The sequence below is a fragment of the Delphinapterus leucas genome, chromosome 17 (assembly GCF_059928025.1).
Source record: "Delphinapterus leucas isolate spDelLeu-1000000601 "Yukka" chromosome 17, BTC_Dleu_Yukka2, whole genome shotgun sequence".
Taxonomy (NCBI): domain Eukaryota; kingdom Metazoa; phylum Chordata; class Mammalia; order Artiodactyla; family Monodontidae; genus Delphinapterus; species Delphinapterus leucas.
Window position 1 is genome coordinate 39,578,761 of NC_143145.1, and position 27,833 is coordinate 39,606,593.

Below are 27,833 nucleotides of genomic sequence, written 5' to 3' on the forward strand. Positions count from 1 at the left end.
AACTAAACTCTGTAGTTAAATATTGCCCTTCAATATCTTTAACCCAAGTACAAACTGGATTAGCCTATGAAATACCATTAGATTCAGATGAGTCATTCCCACTGCCCGCCCAATAAAATGCATGCACAAAGTAAACACGGTCAATTACATTAATGACATTTTATTTCAATACTTGTTTTTTGGACTCTCTCAACTATTGTTTTGCTCAATTCAGGATACAGAGAGGTAGGATTCCAGTCTGGGGAATTCCTAACCCACTACTCCCTGCTCCAGAACAGGGAAGGATTTTCATTCAGTTAAGTACGGGGAGACAGGTCAGGATGAGAGAGAGTTTTAAGTTGTTTCTCTAGGAGGCTTTGTTTGCTAATCAGAACAAGGGTCCCCTCCAGCCCTGACAAAGCCTGAAGGGATCACTTATCTCCCTACTAGTGGTTTGGGGAGCATCTAATCCAAGCCTCCAAAGGACAACAGGCTCCCCTCTCTCCCCTGAATCATTACCTTGATTTTATTGCCTTCTGAGTTTATGTTGGAAAACAGTTCCTCTGTTCAGACGCCAGAAACTGCTTTCATGTCACATAAACAACTTTATGGAACAAGTGAAGAGCGATGAACAATGATACTTTGTGCAAGAGTTTGCATCTCATTCATGTGTAAGAGAATGAACTTACTAATTTTATCACTCATAGCTGCCATCTCTTAAAAGATAAAAATCCATGCCCTAGTTCTTGAGCCAGAGAGAAGGGACAGGTATCTCCATCCTGGATCCACCCCAATTTAGCAGTGCACTTCTCCGTCTCCACACCGAATCTGCCCTCAAAAGATGGTGTTTCTAACACCTGGTGTTGGTGGTTGAATAAGAGATACTAAGCTGGAGAAATAAAGTCCGACATTCGACATAGCCAACACAATTCTAAAATAAAGAAATGGTGAGGTAGAGTTGAGAGAGTTCAATTAAATTTGTTGAGCATAGATCTTTTGGCACATTCTAAAATTACACAGACTCCCTATTCAATTCTCCTTTGTGATACCTTTACAAAGTGCTGCAATGTAGGAATCCTTGGATCTCTTTAGGCAGCATCTATATAAAGCGAACAGAGCACAGTCATTTGAAGAAATCCACTCCTGGCACTTTAGCTTATTTACCCCGATATTGAAGCAAATAAAAACAATGCTATCCATTTGCTGAATTTATTTAAACAAATCAATTTAGAAATATAGAATTAAACAAAACTTCTGACATGTAAACATACTGCCATGTTCCTGAAACAGATGTTAACACCTGATAAAAGTTAATAATCACTTGTTAGGAAAGCTGTCCATTAATAAGGCCAGTCTTCAGCAAAACTAAAAGCATTTTGTTTCTTTAGCTTTCCTAGTGTGACAATGCAATACTATCAAACCACAGTCAAATATAATAAAGACAAGATTGGATGGACAGATCAGTACCATTGGTTACGGCTGTTAAACAGTTTCATTCTTGGCGCCACAGGAAAACAATTAAGCCAATCACATCGAATAAATCATGGCTTTTTTTCTTTATCACAATTCACTAAGTGATGTTAATTATGGTCCTTGTCAAACACGTTTGGTAAAGGCTATTTACAGTGTACATGGCTGAGCATGCACTATTTATAGTTACAAAGATACCTGCCAGTTTATTACAATAGAATTACACAGTGCCTGAAAATGGTGAAACATCTCACACTTCATTTAAATCAATACAGTTTCAAGCAGGAAACGTTCCTTATTTGATCACAATTGCAATAATTACATGAAAATTCTTATAAAAACATGAATCCCCTTCAAGAAATTGATGCATATTCTACGCACTACAGGTTAAGGCAGTAGAAAAATGTATTCCTGATAACTGGAGGTCTTGACAATGTCAATTAAAGCTGTCTGACTTTAGTTTTTCATTCTCCATCATATAATCAAAGTTCTGTCTGTATAACTAGTTTGTGAAAGATTTCATTTTTAAAGTAAAAAAAGTATTAGTAATGAAGAAGAGTTGATGCTGGAAAAAAAAGTAATTGCTAGGGAAAGGAAAAAATGTAAGGTGGATTTTGCCTGAAAGTTTTCAAATCATCAACAAGAGCATTATTTGTGAGTCTGAACCTTAAAAGTATAAAACAAATATATAGTTTACCTTTCTTAACTTAAAATATACTGTACTTTGAACAATTCAAGTAAAGTAAGACTATCAAAAATAACTTCATAAGCCATACAAGTGTCAACTGCATTTTGAATGTTTTAAGAACTTTTTAAAAATTGTAAACTAAACCATGACAGTTTAGTTAAACAAACGATAAATGACTTTTTATTTGCACTTGTGATTTCTTTAATACAAATTGCTACCAACAAATATGTAAAGATATGGCAGATTATGCATTTGATCAAAGCACTTTGATTTAAGCATAAAACAGATTCAAATGGTTTAAGTTCCGTGCATAAGATCCAAGAAGATGCCTACGAATATGTAGGCAACCCTCTCTCTAATCAGAATCCTTTATTCCTCAGCTGCAGATGAGACAGGGCACAATCTGTTGTAAACAGGGCACTGTTGTAAAACCAGGATAATATTCTTAAATTAAGATCGTTCTTGTTAGATTGAAAAGACTTTCCCCAAGTGTCTTCCAATTCTGCTGACCTCTTATTTTCATAAATTAACTTTCCTTTGATTCCATTTTTATGGTGTTTGTGTTCACAGTTTTGTTTTAAAAATTGGTTTAAATTTATATAAAACTCTGTACATGTTCACAAATTATTGCATAAACAGCATAATCTTCAAGACAGTGTTTGCAAACACATGTCCAATTCAGGAAAAAAAAATATTCACGTTTCCCGTCTGGCTTTTTTCTTCTTTTTTATTTGTTTGGGAGATTCCCAACTAGTTTCAGACTTGGCTAAAAGGGGGGGGAAAAAAAGAGAGAGAGAAGTTAGGAGGACAGTAAACATTGTTCTGTTTCAAAAATATGAAAGTAGTATCAATAAAAACGTGCTCTGAAATCCACTAACGATGCCTCACATTTTATGTTTACATTTTCAAGTTCTAGTTACATGTTTTTAGGATATTCTCTGGCTGCCTTTCTCTTTTCCTTTCCTCTGTATTATTTGGTTTAACGATATGGATGATATTTCATCAGTTTTGACCTAGAAAAACCATTGTTTAAAAGACTCAATCTAAGTAATAAAAGTGAAAGTGGGTAAAATGGACACTAAAGGTAGCTAAAGGGAGAAAAAGAGGTGGAAAAAAAAGGGCACAGAACAATTTGCAGTCTCAAGAACATGTGCACAGAAAAAGGGAGGGACTGGGCAAGTTAAGGGCAGGCATAGCCCTCCTCTGTGTATGTCCTTGGCCACCTATTCTTGCCTGAAGTGACTTCAGCTCCCTGGCCCTCCCAACTGAGGTCCACAAGGGTCCAAGGAATCTTCACAAAGGAGGAAAGGGATGCTCTAATAAGTAATCCATTAGACTTTTAAGATAGTAACACTTATGGACAGTACAGAGAACACCAAAAGAACCAAAAATGAGAATTACTTACTCTGTGAAGGAGGCACACTATTTTGCTTAGTATTCGACTTGGATTTATCTGTTTCTTGTAGCATTGGTGGCACTTGGGAAGAGCTCTTGTCAGAATCACTTTTTGATAAAATAACAGATGGCTCGGTAGAAATAGCAGGTGGAAGAGTCTTGATAGGCTATTTTGAAATGAAATTATCTTAGATTTTCATTAAAAATTTCAAATAAAAATCATAGTAATACAAGAGGCTGTATAGCAGTAATATGAACATGGTTGCCAAATAATTTCTCAGAAGCGCTACAACTCATGCCTGCCCTCTAGTGACACATAACCAAATAAGTCTTTATTTACAATATCCACAAATACAGGTTGGGATAAAAATGGATAAATGTGTAAAATCACAAGATGTTTACTGAATTTCACATAAGAGTGAATAATTCCATTTTCATTAACTTTTACATTTTTCTTTTTCATTACAAGTAACAGGATTTTTTTATGTTTTGGTATTCAATGCTTCTGCCCACTTCCCACTAACTCTCACCTCCTCAAAACATTTTCATGTGAAGGCAAAAAGAAAATAGCAAATTTCTGAACTACCAGTAGGTGATACTCCCTTTTGTTCTTCTCAAGAGTTAGAGATATCTCAAACAGCAGCAGCAATAGGTTCAGTTTCCTCCCCAAGGAAAAAGATGGCCTCAGATACAGCAGACTATGGCTACTAGAGTCTTATCTATTAAAGCAACTAGTAAAACTCAGGTCCAAATCGGCAGAGTTTTATTGAGTCTGGTAGTGAAATCATAGTGCGTAGGGCCTGAACTCTTGAATCTTCCTTCTCCTCTGCAACCTCCGAGCAGAGAGGTAAACTAACTGATTTGCCTGAACGAGGCCTGACTGTTAATGAATGTTCAGGACAGGTAACAACAGAAACTCCAAAACCTACAGTGCCTTGAGGCTGTAATAGATGAGTAAGAGATCATCTCACCCTTTAGCTCTACCTGTGATGATTATTTTGAATACAGAAACAAGGGTAAGTCATGCTTCTCTTGCCCCTTGTTCTTCCAGGATCCATGGGTTCAAGAAAGCACAACGGGAAAGGAAACAAGAGGCAGGTGTGTACCCAGGTAACTACTAGAATTCCTTCTTCCTATCTCAGGTTTCTGAAACTGCATTTATGTTGCTTGGTTCAACTTTAATAATGTTTCCTGTATTTATTTCATACCCAAAAGTTCAGTACTCATTTTAAATCTCTTTCCCCCCCTATTCTCTCACTTACCTATATTAAATCACAGAAGGACTCAAATATCCTTTACAAGATGGCTTCTGAAAATGACTTATTAAGTAAAACATCAAAATGTCATGTGACCCTTTGCAGTCTTACTATTCAATTTATGTATTTTTTTAAAAATTAGTTTATTTATATATTTTTGGCCGCGTTGGGTCTTCGTTGCTGCACGTGGGCTTTCTCTAGTTGCGGTGAGCGGGGGCTACTCTTCCTTGTGGTGCGCAGGCTTCTCATTGCAGTGGCTTCTCTTGTTGTGGAGCACGGGCTCTAGGTACAGGAGCTCTAGGGCATAGGCTCAGTAGTTGTGGCTCACGGACTTAGTTGCTCTGCGGCATGTGGGATCTTCCCGGACTAGGGCTCAAACCCGTGTCCCCTGCATTGGCAGGCGGATTCTTAACCACTGCGCCACCAGGGAAGTCCTATGTATGTACTGAGACTGCATTCTTTTATGTCAAAATACTCTCAGGGAATTAAAAGCATCAAGTCCAAATAGGAAGTATGGTTAAGATTTTTAGTACCAGACTGTTACAAATTCTTTCTCTTAACAGTAATTCAGGTTCTTGTGTAAAGCTGTCTCATTAAATATGTAGCCTCCATAGAGGCAGAGATTTTTTTGTCTTTGTTCTTTGATGTGTCCCCAGAACCTTAACTAGTGTGTGGCACTGTGGTAGGTTCTCAATACATTTTTTGAATGAGTATATAAACGAACCATGCAGAATTTCATGGTCATTCATATTTCTTATATTTCTATATGATATAACTTACCAAATTAGAAATCAGACTTTTAAAGAGCTATGGTCTTTGTGTCACTGGTCTAGACCTTTTGTAAAATGGTCCCTTCTGACATATCAAAATTTTCCACAGAGGCACACAGTTCAAGACACTGTCAGCAAATTTTAAACAAATGCTACATTCTGAGAGGTCGGACCATAGTCACTTTATATTATGTGCATGCTTTTGGGAAAGTGGAACCAGTTACATTTTCTGTAAGCCATCTATCCCTTGTATGCCTAGATATTGAAGGAAAAAACACCGTCTAGTGGCTCCCTCTAGTTTTGCATCTGATAGTTATGGGACTTGGGCCAACTTATTCAACTTCTCTAAACTCATTTATATAATGGGTTGTACCTTGCTTGTGGGGTTGTTGTAAGGGCAATTTGGTGTATTTAAAATGTTTAGCATGGGCCTCCATAAAATATTACTATTAATACAATTCTCAAGTCATCAAAATTTTATTCCTTACATATCAGAAAGTTACCTGGCTATTTTTGATGAGCGCTTCAGCTGGATCACTAGTGCTTATGGTCTTCAAAGAAAAAGCTTTTTCCTGTTTTGGACGGACCTTAGAGGTATTCACTGGGAGCTCTTCTCTAATCTCTTTTTCTAATTCTTCTGTGTCCTACAGAGAAAAGTAGTGCATTAGATGATACAAATCACTCATTTTTTTACTAAATAAAATCTATTTGGTTTATAGTACTACTGTCCAGAAGATATTCCAAGAAGATAATTTTATTTCAGAAACTGCCCAAATGGCTTAAAAGAGCATAAAAAAAATAATTATTCAAAGAATTCTAACCATAGGTACATTTGGAATATACGTTCATCATCCCTGCTTTCCTCAGGGATTTAAATCAACTGTGAATTAAAAAACAACACACTCACATCCCCAAATGGGAACCATTTAATTTATTAAACCAAACAAGTATTTTTTTCCTTTTATAAAAAGTACATGGGGAATTAGGTGCTACTTTAAGACTTTAGAAATAGCATTTCACTTAATGATTTCTTCAAGAAATGAAATATTTATACATAAGTGCATTTTCTAGACAAATTAAGCTTACACAGTAGAAAGGACACAGATAGGAATTTCAGTTTTGGCCATGCCACAACCTAGCTAAGCCAAGGACAAATGCTTACGTCAAGGACAAATCTTTGATTTCCCCAAACTGCAGTTTCCTCAACTGTAAAATAAAATTTGTGTAGATAATTTTTATGGTCTTTTCCAAGTTTAAACATTTCCATTCTTAGGTCTTCAAACTTTTTAAAAGACATTACATGCTTAGGTATGTGAAATAAGTATGAATTAGAATATATTAAATAGGACTATCATTGTGAATGGTAAGAAAAAAAAATTCCAAAACGTAATCATTTATGCATAGGCTACTCTGTGCTATGTACTTTACACAGAACTTCAGGGATATCTCATTTAATTCTCAAAACAATCTATGCAGTTAAGGAACTTGTGCAAAATACAACAAACAAACAAAAAACAACTCAGTAAATGGCAGAACTAAAATGTGAATACAGATCTGACTCTAAAACCTGTATACTTATTCACTATATTTAAAAAACAGATCAAACATTTTTTAAAAAGGAATATCAGAATACCAAAGGAACTTTCACCATTTAATGACCTTTGCCAATTAATCTGAAATTTAAGGTATACATCTACCCCACAAAATTTCTTTTAAAAGGAACTCACCTAATCTACAAGTCAGAAAAGCAGTGTTAGTAAAGTCCATAGTATGAATCACAGAAATCCAGAAAAAGTTTGGCTTATTGGATTTCAGATAGTATTACTAAACAAAGTATGGCTATCAATAACACTTCTCATCAGCTAGTTCAGCTAACAAGAAAAGCACACCTACTATATAGTTTTTGTTTTTATGCCCATTGATCTTAGTTATGTTAACCTTAATGCCCATCTATTATTACTGAGAAAAAACTAATATTGATAATGGATTGGTATAATTTATGAAGGGTTGTGCTCCCCACAACAAAAAAGGACTGAACACATGCTTCTTTAAAAAGTCACGCTGAAATTTTTTCCAAATAGAGTAAATAGGAAAATTACTATGTAGCCTATCCTCTAGAAATTCTGGTTATCTCCTACATTTAAAGGAATGGAAACAATTAGCCACATGGTTGTAAGTAAGAAATAAGATTTTCATAAGTTGTAATGTAATAGTGATAATGCTTTCAAAAACAAATCCATGCGTATTTCCAGTAATCTAGTACATTTGAAATTAAAATCTTTGTTTTCATCTATATAATGATCTAAAAATACTTTCCCAGATAGGAAAAACCAAAGAAAAGAAAAGGAAAATGTAGGAGTGATATAAATAGAAAGTTTCTGTTAGAAGCCAAAAAATCAGGAAAGGATACCAAGTCGAACAGCCAGCAAACTCAGAGGCAAGGGAAAGACTCCACTTGTTATGTGCATGCTTTTTCCAAATGTGCTAAAATTCTAATTTGCTAAATTCCATTACTCAAAGAATTTCTGTATGTGTGAAATACTGTACCCCCTGTTCCATTTCATCATAATATAAACTAAAACGCATCTAATTTAGAATTTTAGTTGTTTGCTTTTGGTTTATACCTTTGATATTTTCTTTAGAGCAATAACATTTTTATTACAGTATGACACATAAAATGTTTAAAACATTCTATGACTTTTCAAATGCTTCTCAAGTAAATCTGATGTCTCACATGGTGTCTTTATAGCTCTACATTTTCTCAGCATCTGCAAATTATCTTTTCACAAGTCAGCAGTAGGTGCTTAATGAACGATGTCTGTTGTTTTATACTTTACCTGTGCAGGAGAGTTATCTTCACCTTGCTTCTTCTTTTTCTTTTTCTTCTTTTTAGATTTCCCTGTTGGAAGAGCTCCCTCTCCCTTTTCTTTATCATCATCTGAAAATTCTATGACTTTTCAAATGCTTCTCAAGTAAATCTGATGTCTCACATGGTGTCTTTATAGCTCTACATTTTCTCAGCATCTGCAAATTATCTTTTCACAAGTCAGCAGTAGGTGCTTAATGAACGATGTCTGTTGTTTTATACTTTACCTGTGCAGGAGAGTTATCTTCACCTTGCTTCTTCTTTTTCTTTTTCTTCTTTTTAGATTTCCCTGTTGGAAGAGCTCCCTCTCCCTTTTCTTTATCATCATCTGAAACCTGATGTTAAAAGCAAAAATACTGAAGTGAACCAACTGGTTAAGTTTTCATTATTCAGAAAATTATTATGAAATAATTCATTAGGTGCAGTCTTTTTCTCCCAAATTCTAAATAAGAATTAGTAACAATAAAACTGATCTGAAATCACATACTCAAAAAATAACAAAAGTGCATGGAACTTCACTCTTCTATTACGATAAACCTCTTTTTCTTACATCTTTCATCACTCACTACATGATCAATTAGACAGCTGTGTAAACCTTGGTTTTTAAAAACTCGTTTCTTAGGTAATTCATTTTATTTAAACACAGAACTATTTGCATTAAAACTGAACTTGACCCTGTTAAGAGAATGACAAGCTACAGAGTAGGAGAAAATATTTGTAAACCACATATCCAACAAAGGACTTGTATCTAGATTATATAAAAAAACACTCAAAATTCAACAATAAACAAATAAACAATCCAATCAGAAAGTGTGCAAAAGATACAACAGATATTTCACAAAAAGACATTAGAAATGTTCTGTATCTTGACCGTGTCAATGCCAATGTCCTGGTTTTGACACTGTACTACACTTTTGCAAGATGTTACCATTGGGGGACACTGGGTAAAGGGTACAAGGGATTTTTCTGTATTATTTCTTACAAGTACATGTGACTCTGGGACTTCCCTGGTGGTCCAGTGGGTAAGACTCCGTGCTCCCAATGCAGGGGCCCTGAGTTCGATCCCTGGTCGGGGAACTAAATCCCACATGCAGGCCACAACTAAGAGGTAGCATGCCGCAACCAAGAAGCCTGCATGCGGCAACTCTGAGCCCGCATGCCGCAATGAAGACCCAGCGCAGCCAAAATAAATAAATAAATAAATAAAATATTTTAAAAAGTACATGTGACTCTATAATTACCTCAAAAGAAAAGGCTTAATTAAAAAAATTGAATTTGAGAAGGAATGTCATTGAAAATAATATTCTGCATGACAAGAATAGCAAATTAGAATTGTTAAATTAGTATGAATGATATTTCTTCACACATACCATATAGCTGAGTTTTCTATGGAAAAGTGCTTTTAGATTATTCTGTACAGATGACAGCCAAGATTCTTAGACTCTACTTAAAGGGAGAGATGATATAGCTAACTTGCTATTTCTCTGCTCAGCACCATAGTCATTAGGATGATTTTGGAGGTCTCATGAACCATCAAATAGTTTACAGAAATTACTAGCAGATGGAAAAACAAAACCAAACCAAATCCTGCACAAATCCTGCTAAACTTAGCTAAGAGACTTTCAGTCCAAGTTGGCTGCTAGTTGTGGAGAAACTTCCACAGAAGTTTTTACCATAGGCTCACAATGATTAAAATGTCATATGAAAAGATGCATCCTCTGAAGGATATTCAGGTCACAAGAACTCTGGTCAGTCTGCTTCTCAGCCAATTTATAATCCATCCATACTGTCTATGGCTGCTTTTGCACTAATGCATGGCCCTTTAAATAAAAGTTTGCTGACCCCTGCACTAAAATCTCTCCTATCATTAAAATACAAACGACCCCAACAAAACCCTTCATCATACTACAGTTTGCTATTATCCACTACTTCTCCTCCATCCATACCCAAACTTGCTTAAGAAAAAAAATCTTAAAAAAAAAAAATTATTTATTTATTTGGCTGCACCAGGTCTTAGTTGCAGCATGAGGGATCTAGTTCCCTAAGCAGAGATTGAACCCGGGCCCCCTGCATAGGGAGCACGGAGTCTTACCCACTGGATCACCAGGGAAGTCCCAAGAAAAAAATACCGTATTATTTTTTAACCATCATTTTACTCAACTTACTCCGACTGGCTACTAGTCCAAGGTTTCTAATCAAACTGCTCTAAATTACCAGAGAGCAAATGTCTCAGCCTCTGTGTCCCAGAACTCTCCTCCCTCAGTTTCTTTCATGGGTTAAAAGTTGGGAGTTCCCCAGATTTCTATGCTCATTACATTGCTCTTTTCAACTCTATAAAATTTTCTACACATTTCACTCACCCTCAGTTTTAACAACCATATACTAATTACTTCCAAATACAAATCTTTTCCCAAAGCTTTAACCTGTTGCAACCAACTTTTCTTAGGCATATCTACAAAACACCTTACATCTAACACATCCCAAACTGAACCAACCATCTTCTCCCAATTAACTAGCTTTTGCTTTCTCTGTTGGGAGCACCACTTTCACCATCCCAGTTACCTAAGCTACAATTCTGGAAGTCATTTTTTTTGGTTTTTTTTAAGAACAATTTTTTTAAAAAATTAATTATTTATTTTTTGGCTGCATTGGGTCTTCATTGCTGTGCACGGCTTTCTCTAGTTGCGGTGAGCGGGGGCTACTCTTCATTGTGGTGCGCGGTCTTCTCTTTGTGGTGGCTTCTCTTGTTGCGGAGCATGGGCTCTAGGCGCACGGGCTCAGTGGTTGCAGTATGTGGGCTCTAGAGCGCGGGCTCAGTAGTTGTGGCAGATGGGCTTAGTTGCTCTGCGGCATGTGGGATCTTCCTGGACCAGGGCTCGAACCCGTGTCCCCTGCATTGGCAGGCAGGAAATCCAAGGTTTTAAACGTGACATTCAAGGGCTTGTAGAACCTGGTTTCTGCTTCCCTTTCCAGTCTCATTTCTGATCACTCTTTGCTACACATTCTGCTTTAACCTCTGGGATGCCTTTGCTAAAACGCCGAAGTGCTTCCATAATACCTAACACATTATAACATTACTTTTATCTTCCAATGTGCCTGTCTCCCTCCTCTCCTCCCTAACTAGACTGTAGGCTCCTTGAAGGCAGTAATTGTGTCTTGTTTCTCTACTAGCACAATACCTGACCCATGGCAGATGCAATTAATGTCTGTTGAATAATAATGGCCCTAGTATCTTCAGAGCCTCTTTGACTTTTCACCCTTCTTTCTATAACCAACCAGTAGAAAAGTTCGATCAGTAGCTTAATGTCTCTTGTAAATAACCACTTCCATTTATTTTTCAAAGCTATCAACTTAGTTCATTATCTCCTCCTGATTCATGAAATCAAAATAGTATAAAATAGCCTCCCAAACCAGTCTTCTCATTTTTGCTATATCCAGCCTAATTTTTCTTTTTCAAAAAATTTATTTATTTAGGCTGTGCCAGGTCTTAGTTGTGGCACACAGGATCTTCGTTGCAGCACGCAGGATCTTTTTTAGTTGCGGCATGAGTGATCTTTTTATTCTTTTATTTATTTATTTGTCTGTTTGTTTGGCTGGCTGTGTTGGGTCTTAGTTGCGGCACGCGGGATCTTTGTTGCTGTGTGCGGGATCTTCGCTGTGGCACATGGGATCTTTTTTTAGTTGTGGCATGCGGGATCTTTAGTTGTGGCATTTGAACTCTTAGTTGCGGCATGTGGGATCTAGTTCCCTGACTAGGGATCGAACCTGGGCCCCTTGCATTGGGAGTGTGGAGTCTTAGCCATTGGACCACCAGGGAAGTCGCGGCATGCGGGATCTTTTAGTTGCAGCATGAGGGCTCTTAGCTGCAGCAAGCAAGCAGGATTCTAGTTCCCCAACCAGGGATCAAACCCGGGCCTCCGGCACTGGGAGCTTGGAGTTGTACCCACTGGACCACCAGGGAAGCTCCCAGCCTAATTTTTCTAACCCTAGCAATGATTAGGTTATCCCTAGTTTAAAAGCTGTCAGTAGGTTCTCATTACTTCTAGAATTCCATAAAAATGTGCCAAGATATATATATCACTCATTTCATCTATTTATTCATTTACTGAATGTGAATCATGTTTTGTAGCTCTAGTTCATAGAGCTACAAAAATAAAAACTTCACGGTCCCTTTCTTTAAGGAATGAAGCCTAGAAAGGGAAGACTGACGTACAAACAATTGATCCTACCACCAACTGATTCCACACGTGTATTATACCTCTCCACCAAACATGTCACTTTCCTGCCTTGGTCCCTTTTTCATAAGGTTCTCAGTCTTATCTTGCTATGAAGCTTTCCTTAATTTTTCATTGAGAACCAATCTACTCTTCTCTAAACACACTAAAAGCTGGTAGGCTGTTATAATAATTCTGATGAGGACAGGAATTGTGCGTCTTTTTTCTTATCAGTATATAATAGTGCTTTCCACATAGTAGAATCCTCAATAATTTGTGGAAAGAAGAAACAGTAATGGAGAGAATGCATGTGGACATAAGATGACTGAAGCAAATATGATTAGAATGTCTCTCTGAAGCAACTCTACCCCTGGATATATTTGTAATACAGAATGTAACCCTTAATAATTCCAATACAGTTGGTTGCACAGAGAAATAAACATACCCACTAATCCCTTTACTCACTTTTTGATCATCAGGAATTGGTTCCTGGGACTTTTGAAGTGAAGCTCTTTCTTCATCTACCCAATTTCCCCACTCTTCTGCTGGCGCATTCCAATCAGAGCTGGGATCAGCAGAAGACATACCATCTAAAATTTAACAGTGTCAATTAGGTATCTGTCACTTCTGCCAAAAACTAAATGCTAAACCCCAAATTCCTTATGTTGAACTAAGCTGTAATTTTAAACTACTGCTCTTCTTCCTCCCAAGTACATTTTAAGGGCTAGGAAAAATACCCAATAACATGACGGTAAAAACCTTTACGCAACTTCTGCTGGGCACATTATATGACTAGATGGAATGTCTAAGAAACTCCGGAAAACTTATGAATTAACCATTTATTCCACTCTCGCTACTTCCTTTATTATCAAAGGAAGTTTATCCCCTGAGTTTGCTTTCTTGTCACTGTTTATGTGTAACTTCATCTAGGACTTGGTCATTTTTTCTGATTTGTCCCCTCAGGGTGTAAAATGAGTCACTCTCTAACAGCAGTGCCGAAATCACGCTCTTCCCTCCTTATGAACTGTTTAACATTAGGTTCTTCTTCAAATTCACCAAGTGATGCACAATAGTCAACCTCTTCTTTTTCTCCTCTTTTTTAAAAAATACTTTACCTTCTTATATTTTTTCAGATTATTCAATGCTACTTTTATCTTTCCAAAATATATGAGTCATTTTCAGGGCTTCTACCACCCTCTTATCAAGAAAAAAAAAATTTTTTTTTTTGAAGAATAAATTTCTAATCTAGACTTCCAAATTCTTTCACGCTAGGAAGCACTGAATTTTTACCTCCTTTGGGAAGCTATCACTGGCTTATTCTAAAAGAGAAAAACAATCTTTGGCTTTACCCTGGTTAGATAAGTAGCTCTCAAAATTAATTCTTCCCTCCTCTCCCTGGACATCATACACATCCATATATACATCTATAATAACTACTTAATGTTAACATAACAGAACTTTATTTCTAAATGGTTAACAAGTCATTCTAACATTGCTCTTTATTGAAAAAAAATCCAACCTTTCCCCAATTAATGCCAAATGCTACTTTTATGAAATATTAAATTCTTAAATATACACTTCAGTCCGTTTCTGGAATTTCTGTTCCATTCATCTATTCCTGTCATACAAAATATAACTTGTAATACATTTTATTATCTAGAACAACAAATCTGCCTGCATTACTCTTATCTTCTTCACTATTCTTATTTTTCCACATGAATTCTATTACTTTTGTTTAGAGGGGAGGTATTATTATATGACCTCATGAAGACTTAAAAAAAATATCTATGTTTTGGATAAATATATTGTGATCTGGGAAAATGCTCATAGAATAAAAATCATAGACAAAACTGCCTGTGCAACATGATCCCAAATTTATAAGAAGAAGAGATAAAAGAAAAGAATACATTAATAATAGATACATCTTAACAATGGAGTTACAGGAATTTCATCTTATTAAGTACTACTAAATACTAGAACTTGAGCTAGACAGATAACAGAGGTACAAAAATGAGTATGAAATAATCCCTCCCCACATGGAGCTCGCAGTCTGTCTACTCAGGGATGAAGATAAGTAAGTACAACAATTAAGTACAGAGTGACAGATTCTGTCATGGGAAGTGCGAAAAGGGAGAAGAGGGACTAAACCAGTAGAGGATGGGGAGAGACTGAAAACATCATAAGCAAGAATTTATGATCCAGTAGAGGAAAAACATGGAGCAAGTGATTACAAGTGTGAAATGTGTTACAAAAAAGGAACTTCCTTCCTATATTTCTAAATTTACTACCATGAACAGGTATCCAGAGCCAGTATTACACAGTAACAGCATAGAGGTTAAGAGCATGGACCTCAGAGTCAAACAGACCTATATCTGAATATTGCTCTACCATTTAATAACTATGTGATTTTGGTCAAATGTCTCAATCTTAATTGGCTATGTACCAACTTCATAGGATTGTTGAAAGGATTATATTAGATACATGTAAAGCAGTTCATAGCAATGCAGTAAGTGCTCAATAAATGGTACCTACTGCTTTTAATGTATCACTGATGACATTAACGATAGAAAGACAGTTTCTAAGCTATCAGGCATACACAATTAAGAATTTATTTCTCCCAATCCTGATAAATCTCTCAATAAGATACACTTGGTTATGTTTTAATGCAGAAGTCATTTTTATAAGTAAATATGTATGTAGTATGGGACCTCCCGTACTAGTAGTATGGGACTTCCCTGGTGGTCCAGTGGGTAAGACTCTGTGCTCCCAATGCAGGGAGCCGAGGTTCGATCCTTGGTCGGGGAACTAGATCCCGCATGCATGCCGCAACTAAGAGTTCACATGCCACAATTAAGAAGTCCGCATCCTGCAATTAAAGATCCCACATGCCGCAAGGAAGATCCCGAGTGCTGCAACTAAGACCCAGCACAGACAAAAAAAAAAAAAAAGTATCTAGTAGGTGTCTGGAACCAATTGCTCATCTTACACCAAGCATTCATTAAAAATATTATTAGGAGATCTGAATGCCAAAGCTGTCAACTGTTTTGCTTAAACCTCACAAATAAGAAACCCAGATTTGGAAAATTGCTGTCCATAAGCCTGGTCTCTTAGGGCTTCCTGTCGGAAAAAAACCTTTATTTTGTCAAAAAAAAAAAAAAAGTTTAAGGAAGTGAATGGGCACTATTTAACATATAAACTCTTTTCTTAATAAATACGGTGGTGGTGGGGGGTGAGGGATAAAAATCTAGTAAAGTACTCGGTAAAATTATCTTTTTTTGTAAAAGGCTTAGACAGCCATAAAGTTTGAGGAGTAACTGTAGCCTATGTTTCAACTTCTATCAGAACATTAATAGAAGCATAAATCTCTACAGGCTTTATAAAGCTTTATGGTGATTTTTCCACGTTTATTGATTTCAGGTTGGTTTTTATATAATTTTTAAATTAACTGGGATCAAATAAAGCTACTCCCCCCCACCCTCCCACTGCCCCTCACCCCCGACCTGTGGGATTTTAGTTCCCCAACCAGGGATCTAACTGGGGCCCTCGGCAGTGAAAGTGCAGAGTCCTAACCAGGGAATTCCTCAAATAAAACTACTTTAAAACAACAGATCAATCAACTAAGCCTAAAAATTGTCACCAGGAGACAACGCATAATTCTCAAGGTTCATGGGCCTAATGAACCTTAGTTTATTAGCACCAAGTATACATATACTTGGTGCTAATAATCTTAGTTTCCTTGAAACTATGTAGTACAGTTTCATTCATAGCATAGTTCCCTCCATTTATAGAGTAATTTCTCATTTCTTAAAATTCTCCCATTAGTTTGCCAAAGTCTTTCCAAAGAGCTTTATATTAGCTGTCTTTTCAAAATGGTAAGGAATTTGTCTCTCTATTGAATTTGCTTGTGAAATGATGTTTTAGGTTTAAGCATCCCATAGCTATTTTCCTTTTTATCTCAGTAAGAAAATGGTTGTCAGCTGTTTCTGGTCAGAACTTAATTCAGCATTAACTTTAATAAAATAAAACAAATATGTTAGAAAGAATTTCTCTAGTGTTTAAACAGACAATTTACAAATTAACCCCACTGAGTAGACTAACTATGCTCCTAGAAGAATATCATCAACAGCATCACAGCACTTACTGAATATTTACCATGTATCAGGCAGTGTTCTAAGGACTTTATAAGTATTATGTCACTTAATCCTCTCAACAAGTCTGTGAGGGAAGAAATATTATATTTACAGATGATGAAACTGAAGCACAGAAGAACAATGAAGCTAAGATTCGAACCCAGGTAGTCTGTCCTCAAAGCCCATGCTCTCAACCCATTCACTATGCTGCCGTTAACTCTTTCACTCTGGTGTGCCAACAAAAACAAAATTCTATTCAACATCTGACTTTTTACAGGGGTTATGACGATATTGTTCCTTTATGATCAAGATAATTGAATGATTAACATCTGTCTTTAAAAAACATTACCTTCTGTACTTTAGCATTTTTAACTTTATTTAAAAATTTTTTTTGGTCTCAATGCGCGGCATTCGGGATCTTAGTTCCCCAACCAGGGATCAAACCTGTGCCACCTGTGCCCCCTCCAGTGGGAGCGCAGAGTCTTACCACTGGACTGCCAGGGAAGTTCCAGCATCTTAACTTTATATTCAAATGCTTGGGTAAATTCAATGCCTTTCTGCTAGATAATGATGTTTATGCCTCAAACCAGAGGGTCAATATATTAATCGTATCACATTGTTAAATGTAAAGATAGTATATATATACTTTGTGGATTAGTAATCTCAAATACTTCATGCATTCTATAAATTTAGAAGGAATAACTAAATTCACTGAGTACCAAAATTAGCGACATTAAAGAAGATAACACAAAAAATAAAATTCACAGAGAAAATGAGGTTAAAGAGTAACTTTTACAATCACTCCTCAATTCTATTTTGCACATAGCAGATCATTCTTCCCGAAGTACAGACTGTTTCCTCCCCCACCCCCCCACAAAACAGTGCTTTCACATCCTTGTAATACTTTGTATTTATCTGATACTTTATAATTTTCAAAGAGCTTTCATGTTCACTCCCTCATTAAAACCTCATAACACTCTATGGAAGTAGATATGAAAGATTATTTGCTCTGTTTCACAGGTCAATTAATCTAGATTCCAAGGTAAGTGACAAAGTCCAAGACATATGAGGTACTATGTTTTAAAGTCAGGACTAGAACTAGGATCTACCTTCTAAACTAGTACTCTGACCCTTGGCTCCCTAATATTTAGCCAGCAATTCAAGGCTTTTCACAATATGGTCCTTCCTAATATACCTTTCCAACCTCACCTCCCTCAACTGTGCTTCAACGAATCTAACAGAGACTAGTCTAAGACTAATCTTTGGATTGTGTTGCAAGCATACCTTCATGATCACAATCATCATCGAGGTTGTACCATGCAGTGGTTAAGAACATGAACTCTGGGGGCCAGACTACCAAAGTTTGATGCTAGCTCTTCCACTTAACTGTGTGGCTGGGGAAAATTAGATAACTTTTCTTTACCTCAGTTCCTTCAACTGGAAAGTGTGGGAAAAAAATAATACCTACCTCACAGAATTGTACTAAACAAGCTAATAATATGCATAAGACTTAAACCATCTAGATCAGTGCCTGGCACAGTCAGGTGTTTGCTTTTATTATTAGTACTATTGAACACCTGTGTATAAAACACTGCACTAGGTACTGAGGATAAGGAAAGTCCTGTTTCCAGAGGGTTTTAAATTCTAACATTTAAGGTTGTGGGGGGGAAAAAAAATCTGTTTTTTGTTTTTTTTTTTTTTAATGAAGATGGTATGAACTTTCTGAACATAAAAACCATATTCTTCTTTTTCCCTTCCTCTTTTTTTGTGACTCTTGCCTTTAACTTTCCTATGCTTCTACTGGAAATTAGACTAAGAAAATGGTTTTCTACCAATATAAAAACGTGCATACCTCATGAATTCAAAGCCATTCCTGTATATTCTATTTACTCTATTATATTAAAACTAGGAAAAGAAATAGAACATTCATTTAAAACAATTTAAAAACTAGACAAACTACAGAGCAATTATAAGAAAACTTCACGTTTAAATATTGCCTCAATCATGAAAAGTGAATTTAGTTTTAATTCTACAGGTATTCAATAGTCAGTTTACAAGTAGTACACATTTGGTATTAAACTATATTACTATGACCTAAAAGGTGAAAAATTAGGATTAAAATTAAAACATAAAGCATGAATTAGGGTGCTAGAAAGAAAATTCTGAAAACAAAAACAAAAACAAACTGATAATTTTTAAAAGGACATACTTAACCCAGACCATTCATCATCGATATATGGTTGATTACGGCTAACATCCCACTGATAATCAGAAGTGGTAGACTGAGAAACTGGCTCAGCAGTAGACCCTTAAATGAAAACGAATGCAATAAAATTAAAAATGGAATTTTCTAATGATGTTTCATAACAATAGTTCTATACTTTGCACACGAAGACTTAATTATTTTTTATTTCTCCTAAAAGGAAAACTGCAGACATCAGAAAAAGAGTTAAGATAAAGAAAAGCAGAATTGAGGGTAATTTTAGATTAAGCACGATAATCACTGGATTGAATTCACTGATCAGAAATATATTTTTTCCCTAGTACCAATCCATTAGATTTTGTCTTTTATAATATATACTTCAAACCAGGTATCTACAAATTTCAAGAAGTCAAAGAAAAATTGTTTTATTTTTCTTCTTCATGAAAAATAATAAAGCATAAAAGAAATACTGGAAATTTCAGAGTATGCCTATATCCTTAGAACCCTGAAGGACACAACTAGAAAATGTCTGAGCTTGCTAGAACCTTCTGCCTAAGAAAAAATAAAAGAAATAGATGACTAGCTAGAGAGGTGAGGCAGAAAGAAGCCAAAGAGAATAAGACAGTTGTGCTGGTGGTTTAGAGACCAAGGTAAGTTCAAGTGCACTTAAAAGCAAGAGAATATTATCTTCTAAATTTTTTCTGTTTTTACTTTTTTAGGAGGTGGGGAATAGGTGGGGTGAGTGGGGTCACACAGTCCTTTAGCAATATGATGAAAGCTGTGGTTGGACTACTGTCTAGGACTTACACAAAGTTTTGCATATAAATTAAAGGATGCCAGGTCAAAAATCCTTGGCTCTATAGCCATAAATTCGTTTTAGAATAGAAATGTAAAGCAGTGGTTTTCCATCAGGGATTTATATACCCCAGACCTTCTGAATCAGAATTTGCACATGTTTTGGAATCCTTCTTAGGTGACTGTGATATTCACTTTGCATTTAGAGCCACTGATAAAGAAAGGGTGAAGAAGAATACCTGTTAGTATAAAAGACACTTCCCCTCACAAAAGTCCTTACACACTTATAAATTTTCACTAGGTTATAGATGATCTCACTAGCCTTCCACTAATATGCTTGAAATATACTCAAAACAGTTATATATTTTAAATATAAATTTTGAGAAATGGAGTAACCCTATAAAATTCATATATAAATAGCACATTAGCTGCTTAGAAAGACTACAGTAACACTGTTGCTATTTCTTTAGCAGCTTTCTCTGAATATATGAATAGAATAGCATCTGTGTTGTACAAAGTCACCAAATGAAGGAAGAAATTAACTTGTACCTCTGGAACTAAAATGTAGCCTATGAGACCAAGGGTTGGCAAACTACAACTCATAGGCCAGATCTAACCATCCCTTTTTTGTATGGCCCATGAACCAAGAACAGTTTTTATATTTTTAAATGGTTGAAAAAAAAATCAAAAGAACAATATTTCAGAACCAGACACACTCATTTGGTTTATGTATTGCCTCTAGCTGCTTTACTGCTACAATGGCAGAATTAAGTAGTTGCAACAGAAGACGGTATGGCCCACAAAGCCTAAAATATTTGCTATTGGGCCCTTTACAGAAGAAGTTTGCTGACCTCTATTCTAGACTAGGTGACTCCAGACACTGTGGAACTACAAGATTAGTACTGGGTCCATGAATTCCAACGTGAACTAAACATTACAAAACTAAATGTGTCCCATGTTTATGTAGTATTTGTTAAGTATATATAGCATCTATATTATTAATAAAAGGCATATCCATGTAAGTAATGCTGAATTATAGTAGTTTAGTAGTAATAATGAATTTTCTAACTCAACAGATACTCAGAGGGTCCACATAACCCGAAAGCTATAAACTCATGATGAATAAGGGCAGATAGAAATAAAATGCCAAACTGCAAGTAGAATTATGGTAGGGGTAAACTAGTAACAGAAGAGTGTCATGGCCTTGAAGGGAAGGCCTTCTATTTGCATTCGTCTGTGTGCCAACACACTTTCAGTTAAGTTAGGCCACAAAATCTTCCAATCTCCACCACAAAAAGGAACTAAGCCACCTGCAGGTTAAGAATTTAGGTCTTTCTTTATTAAGGCCTCTGCTACTTTATACTGTATATCTATAATTTATGTGGATAGCAGTACTTGACTCTGATTATTTTTTTCAAATAGCAAGTGCTAAAATTAAACAGAAATTTTTTTTGTTAACTAAATGAAAGACTGTTTTCACATACCAGAAACAGCAGAGTTAAGTGTGAGAGATGCAAAAGAAGCAGAATTCTGTTCAGAGGTATTCATTCCCCTATCCACACTAGACCAAGCAGCTGTTAAAATAAAGAATGTCACTTGGAACCTTCAATTTGCAATGAAACTTGAAAGATACGTACAGATTTATAACTATGATAAAAATATTTAAAGATACCCTTAGAAATCAGAACCACCTAATATGGCAATAGCTACCATTTATTGAATGTCTATTATGTACTGGGCTCTTTACACCAACTACTTCGAGTCCTTAGGGCAGCCCTGCTAGGCAAAGTTTCAGAGCAGTTACGTGACCTGCTGACAGAAAACACCCAAGCCATGATTGGAACTTAAACCTACTTTCCAAGCCCATGTTCCTTCTCTGCTATAGCAAGCTACCCTATCATCTACCACAATTAAGCTACTAGTTTGGATCAGGCACTGTAACTTGGTACTTCACACTCATTATAGCCAATCCTTACAACTACTTGAATATGGGATTCACACAGGTTAGATAACTAGCCTAATATCCATAAAAGCTTGTATGTGGAAAAATAGGGATTCATACCAAATAGGTCTGTCTGAACTAGGAACAAGCTCATTCCACTACACCATGATATCTTCTCAACATTTTAAAGCAATTGCCTACTTACGTATGAGTATTTTAAGGAACATATATACATCCATGAGACAAGTCACATCTGTCTCTTCTCAGCAACTCACTGCAAACCTCATTTAATATAGTTCCCTTTCAATTTCAATAAAGGTCCTAATCCATCTAAGCAGGAACTCTAATCTGCTGCTTAAGTTTGTCTACAGCAACATTAAGCAAGTGCTACCAACTAATTTATGTACTAATTATGAAAATGCTACATAGGTTTTAAAAGTAAATTGCAAATATCTCAAAAGGTCATGGTTCTTAAGATTACTTGATAAAATTTAACCATTTCTTTTATTAAGTGTGAAAGGATGCTTTCTTAGCATAGAAATTTATGCTTTTATTACTGCTGAAAACGAGGCTAGGAATTTAGGGACTGTCTCTTCTTCCAAAAAAATTTTGGTATTTCTACACAATTTTTGGACATTGCAGGGGAAGAGGGGAGGACAAGCTGAAGAACAATATTAGCAAATGATATAGAGTCTGCTTCTTCGGGATGTTAGTCAACATGAGTTTTTCTAAGCTTACAAGTGATGGGAAAAGCAAGTAACATGCAAAGAAACAGTTCTTTCTACTTAAACACTAAAAACTCTGTAATGTCTATTGCTCCCCCAAACGAAAATAAACCAAGCAAAACATATCTGCAACAAGCACAACAGAAAAGATTATATGTTTAATGCACAAGGAATTACAACTTAAAGCACAAAAAACAGAGGCCATTACACAAATGGGCAAAGAACATGAACAGACAATTTACAAAAGAAACAGAAATGATCAACAAAGTCGTGAAAAACACTCAACCTCATTAGTGATTTTAAAAAGTTAACCAAAACAATTTATGTATTTTTTCCTTATCAAATTAGAAAAGATTAAAAAAATAAGAATACTCAACCTTGGTAAGCATACGATAAATGGCACTCATACTGATGCTGACAGGATAAATTAGAATTCTCCTAGAAAATACTTTGACAACATGTCGTAGAGTAAACATTCATATTTCCTTTAATCCAATAATATCACTTCCAAGAATCTATCCTAAAGAAATAACCCCCAAACAAATATATTCAATGCAACGTCATTTACATTTCTTTAAAAAAAGAAGTTATTTCTCCGATAATACGGGAATAGTGAAATAGTTTATGCTATGTTTACACAATGTATCACATGGTCATTAAATAAAATACAGAAAGTAAAGAAAATGTTTGAGGCACAATATTAAGTGAGGGAGGAGGAACACAAAAATGCATGTATGATTTGGATTGTGTAAAAAAACCAAAATGAAACCCACAGAATTGTACACAGGGAAAAAAAAAAAAAAGGACCATAAGGAAATATATGGTTGTCACTGGGTAATGTATAACAGTGGGTTTTTCCTTCTCTTTTTGCAGTTTTCCATATTAAATATGGATTTCTTTTCTATAACACATGCACACACAAACACACCTGAAATTAAGTTGCTTTTAACTCGATGGCTCTCAACAGAAATAAGCTTCTCACTACTAGTCTTTATCTTTAGAATCCAGGGGAAAAATTAATTACAAACAGGCATTTTGTAGACTGTAAAACAGTATATAAATTGATGCTATAAACTGTATCTCCATTTACTATTTTTATTTAAACTCAATAGTGGAACTGTTGAAATCAGTCAAAAAGTCTGCTTACACATTACTCTTATTACATCACTAAAAATACACAATTATATCAGTTAGCTAGACTGATAATCAAATGTGATAAAAGCAAGTGAAATAATTAAAGAGTAAATAATAAATGCTATTATTCACTTATTTAGTTCCCATTTTGCTCCATGTGAAGGATGTGAGATGAGTTAATCTATATTCTTTCTGTATAGCGTGACTAATTTTTCTACTAATGGATCTGTTTTTCATTCTTGGAAAATTTTAAATGTACCAGATAGGCATTTTAAACAAACTTAAAATTTTCTAACAGTTCTTACCAATGCCAGAAAATATTGATCGGTCACTCCAACTCCTTCCCCAGTCTTTTCCATTTGCATTAGCATCTCCACCGTCTTGACCCCAAGCAGATGGTTCAGTTTTCCTCTTGCCTGCAGAAGGAGGTGAAACAGAGTTCCACTTCTCCTCACCTGCACTGATCTGTGAGGAGAGTTTTACAGACTTTTCATTCCAGCCTCCTCCATTTACAGTGAGGTTTTCATTCAATCCTGAAGAAACTTAAAGAAAAGAAAATAAAGATTAAAAATGGATACACGACTCCCTGTTAAAACTGGGATATTTTCAAGTTTCTGTAATTGCTTGATTTATATTTTTATTTATCCTCTATATAGCTCAACCTTTAAAGATAAAATGAAGAATTTAAAAAGTGACATGACCACCATGGATGACTGCTAATTTAAAAACTATGAGTATGTTTGAACTTAATATATATACTAATTATGTTTTCAAAAGCAGACTGACTTGCTCAAAAGAAGTAAAACAGAGCAAAGAAGAAAACACATATTCTGGTATACTCAGAATACTCACCCACTAAGAACATAAAGACTTCTCCTTAGTTACATGCTCTTTCCTTAAATATTTATATATATATATATATATATATATATATATATGGTATAAGGCAGTGATTCTAAAACCTGGCTGCACATTAAAATCAAATGAAAAATTTCTTGGGCTTCCCTGGTGGTGCAGTGGTTGAGAGTGCCTGCTGATGTAGGGGACACGGGTTCGTGCCCTGGTCCGGGAAGATCCCACATGCTGCTGAGCGGCTAGGCCCATGAAAAAAAAAAAAAAGCCTTGAAACAAATGAAAAATTTCTTAAAAGTAGACACTGGAGCCTCAGCCCAAACCAATCAAAATCAGAATCTCTAGGGATAGAGTCCAGGCATCATTATGTTTGTGTGTATACATTTATATGCAGGTATATGTACACATGTGTATGTATTATCTGTGTTGTGTATATATATATACACACACACACAAATACACATAGGTGTGTGTATGTAAGTACATGTTTCTTTTTATATACGTGTGTGGTTTTCTAAGCTTCCTAGATGGCTGTAATGTGTAGCCAGGATTGAGAACCATGAGAATGAAGGAAGCTGACAGTGTTAAGAACAAGCCTGAAACGAGAAGGTGCTTCTTCATTTGTGAATTTACGTTTTACTACACTTTAGATTTTAGGAAAGGTATATCATTCTCTACTTAATTCAATCTTTATCATAAATTAGTAAATAAAATATATTTTCTATTTGTGAAGTACTGCATAACTCTATACTATAGTCCATTTATTATGAAATATTTGATACTGTTCAGGAAGCAGTTTAGAAGATTATAGGTATTAAGGCTTCTTATCTAATTTCAGGGGTAAAGTCTTTTATCCCATATATGCCTATATCAAACCCAAGTCCTGAAAAAAAAAATCTTTTTCTCTATTAGCTTAAACAATGCAAGCAAGAATCAAAATTGCATATAAACTATTAACTATTAATTGCATAACTATTAAAGAATGTTTTTACATATAGGGGAGAGGGAGAAACAACTAGAATATACCAAAGACTGTTAGAAGTGGGAGTGATTTTTCTGTTTATCTATTTTCTAAAATCTCTGAACTGTGATTATGTTACTTTAGTAATTAAAATCATTTCTAAGCCTTTTTTTTCTTTCTGTGTCATTCATGTGAGGAAAGAGACATACATATAAGTTTCTATCTTGATGGGCCTTCAATTTAAGTTACATGTAATTTCTCTCACCCTGAAGTGTAGAATCTCCTTTTCCAGACTTAAAGTTGCTAACTTGAACATTTAGATGAGAATCACCTGGTTGAAATAGAAATAAAATTTATTTAATACTAAATAGGCCACTATGCACATTAAGTAAGGAGTAACATACAAATTAATTTTTACTAATTATTTATCATAAATTGCTCCTTTAAGTACTAAAGTCTTACACTAGAAAAGAGCCACTTTTTACTCACAGCATATTTCACATGTTCTTAAGGAATTGAGCTCTTTAGTTATCATATTCTTAGTCAACTAAAATGCCAAAAAAGGACCTGGAAAATTGCCCAAGTATATATAGAGTCTCCTGTTCTATAATGGTTATCAAGATTCTTTAAAGTAGGAATTGGAGAACTGGGCTCTGTAATTGGATTCAACTTTGCCACCTCTCAGCAATACCAGCTAGGTGCCTTTTCAACAATCCTGGAAGCAAACACATCAACTTAGAAGAATTTTGCCAATATCTGGAGCAGGACTTAGGAAATATGGCAAGCGGTAAGACTACATGTTATGACAAAGATACTATTTCTCTGACGCTGAAAAGCATAATGATCACAATGTATCAAAAACCCAGCATGACACAGGATTGTGCTAGCAAGGAAGGCATGCACAAGACAGTGAAAAGGAGTCACCAACAGAAACACTACAGCATGGCTAACATGTGACAGTGAAAATGGATAAGCAGAAGTCACTGCTGTACCACAGCAATAAATTCCACCAAATCATCAAGCAAAAAAGTAAAAGACACCAAGGCTAAGACAGAGGTTTGGAGACAAGTGGGAGGTGCTGGCAATTAATGAAAAGGTGAAGTAAGAAAAGTCAAATGCCTGAAGCAAGATGAACAGCATCACTCTGTAGACTGATGTCTCCAGGGTAAAAGTGATGGCAATGTAAGAACTATCAAGAAGCCATCAGTATTGGATAGTATGAACATGTGAAATACTTGGGAAGAACATTAGCTCAATAATGTTTGCAGTTCCAGTCTAGCTTTATCAAACACCTACAGCATTCTCAAAAAGTTGGGGTGCTAAGAAATCCAGATAGAACCTGCATTATCCAGAACATGCTTGTTTCATCTTGGAATGAAAAGAATGGTGACAAGTCATTTCATTTAATGAATGTCCACTATAAAAAATGGAGATGTTAGGGAGTTGCGGCAAAGCAATACACGTGAGAAAAAAGCAGCAATCATTCTCTCATGTGACGAGGCAGAAAGGCAATTTTAATTTAACAGGCCATTCATTAGTCAGTATGTAACAAGTAACACTGCTGGTATCAGGTAAACCAACACGTGGTCCACAGTACTCTCACGAAGAAGGGTATATCAGCACAATGATGTAAGCAGTTTAAAATAGCCAGATTTTGACGTAATGATATTTTGTACATCTGATTAAAAGGAGTTGGATTTGATGTATCACTCTTATGTTCCACTAATATACCTTTATTCTTCTTGGAACCAACAGGAAATGATGCAGTTGTAACTTGCTCGGTGGTAACTGTGATGGTATTTTCTATCCCAGGGATAGTTGAATCCAATGAACCAGAATCAGACTGCACCTTATCACGTTTACGCTGCTGTCGTTTCTCTCTGTGACTAATTTTAGTTTCCCAGGCTCCTGACATAGCCCCAGAAAAAAAAACGTTATTCAGTAAGGGGAAGACAAAAAAGTTGTAGTTTTTGGGGGAAAACATGGTGGGGCATCTGAAGTATGATAAATTTAGATATTAAACTAAAAACCAAGAGTGCTGATTATACTAATTTATCCTGTGAATTTATGCTAATCTCGCTGTTCTAGGCAGCTAACTGCCATTATTTATTCTGGTAATTTTTATCAGATCTGTCATCTGTGGTTTAGAAAAAATTGATGTAAGTTATCTTGCATATTTTTTATCTTGTTGGATAGTACTAGTAGGGGAGTGTTATATACACTTACTAATAAATGGGTTTATTAGGTGAGGACAATAAATGGCTTACTTAAGAATTTCGTACCCAGCCTTCTAGGGATGGTATATTTAAGAACAATGGGAAAAAAATCAAACCACGTTTCTAGGAAACAAAGACAAAACGAACGGCTTTTAAATTGCTCAAGATATTGGGCTAGACCTTAAATTTCAAGGCAGTTCCCTTCAAGGAAAGCATTATTAGATACTTAAATAATTT

At 35.6% G+C, this 27,833-nt stretch overlaps 1 protein-coding gene across 4 annotated transcripts in view; it reads right to left on the reverse strand.

Annotated features, from left to right (window-relative positions):
* Positions 1-1,174: 1,174 nt before the first annotated feature.
* The window catches only part of MTDH (metadherin), a 53,465-nt gene continuing 26,806 nt past the window's right edge, over positions 1,175-27,833 (reverse strand). The window contains exons 4-13 of one of the 4 annotated variants that reach the window (XM_030760030.2): positions 27,112-27,288; positions 25,646-25,711; positions 23,873-24,109; positions 21,251-21,340; positions 18,978-19,076; positions 13,104-13,228; positions 8,652-8,759; positions 6,062-6,202; positions 3,543-3,699; positions 1,175-2,903 (exon numbers count right to left, since the gene is read on the reverse strand). In XM_030760030.2, coding sequence (XP_030615890.1) covers positions 2,833-2,903; positions 3,543-3,699; positions 6,062-6,202; positions 8,652-8,759; positions 13,104-13,228; positions 18,978-19,076; positions 21,251-21,340; positions 23,873-24,109; positions 25,646-25,711; positions 27,112-27,288 — 1,271 coding nt within the window. In that variant the 3' untranslated portion in view covers positions 1,175-2,832. Of the gene's footprint in view, positions 2,904-3,542; positions 3,700-6,061; positions 6,203-6,720; positions 6,765-8,395; positions 8,760-13,103; positions 13,229-18,977; positions 19,077-21,250; positions 21,341-23,872; positions 24,110-25,645; positions 25,712-27,111; positions 27,289-27,833 lie in introns of those variants that run through there. The other 3 variants (XM_030760034.2, XR_016388370.1, XM_030760036.2) reach the window with 3 other exon arrangements.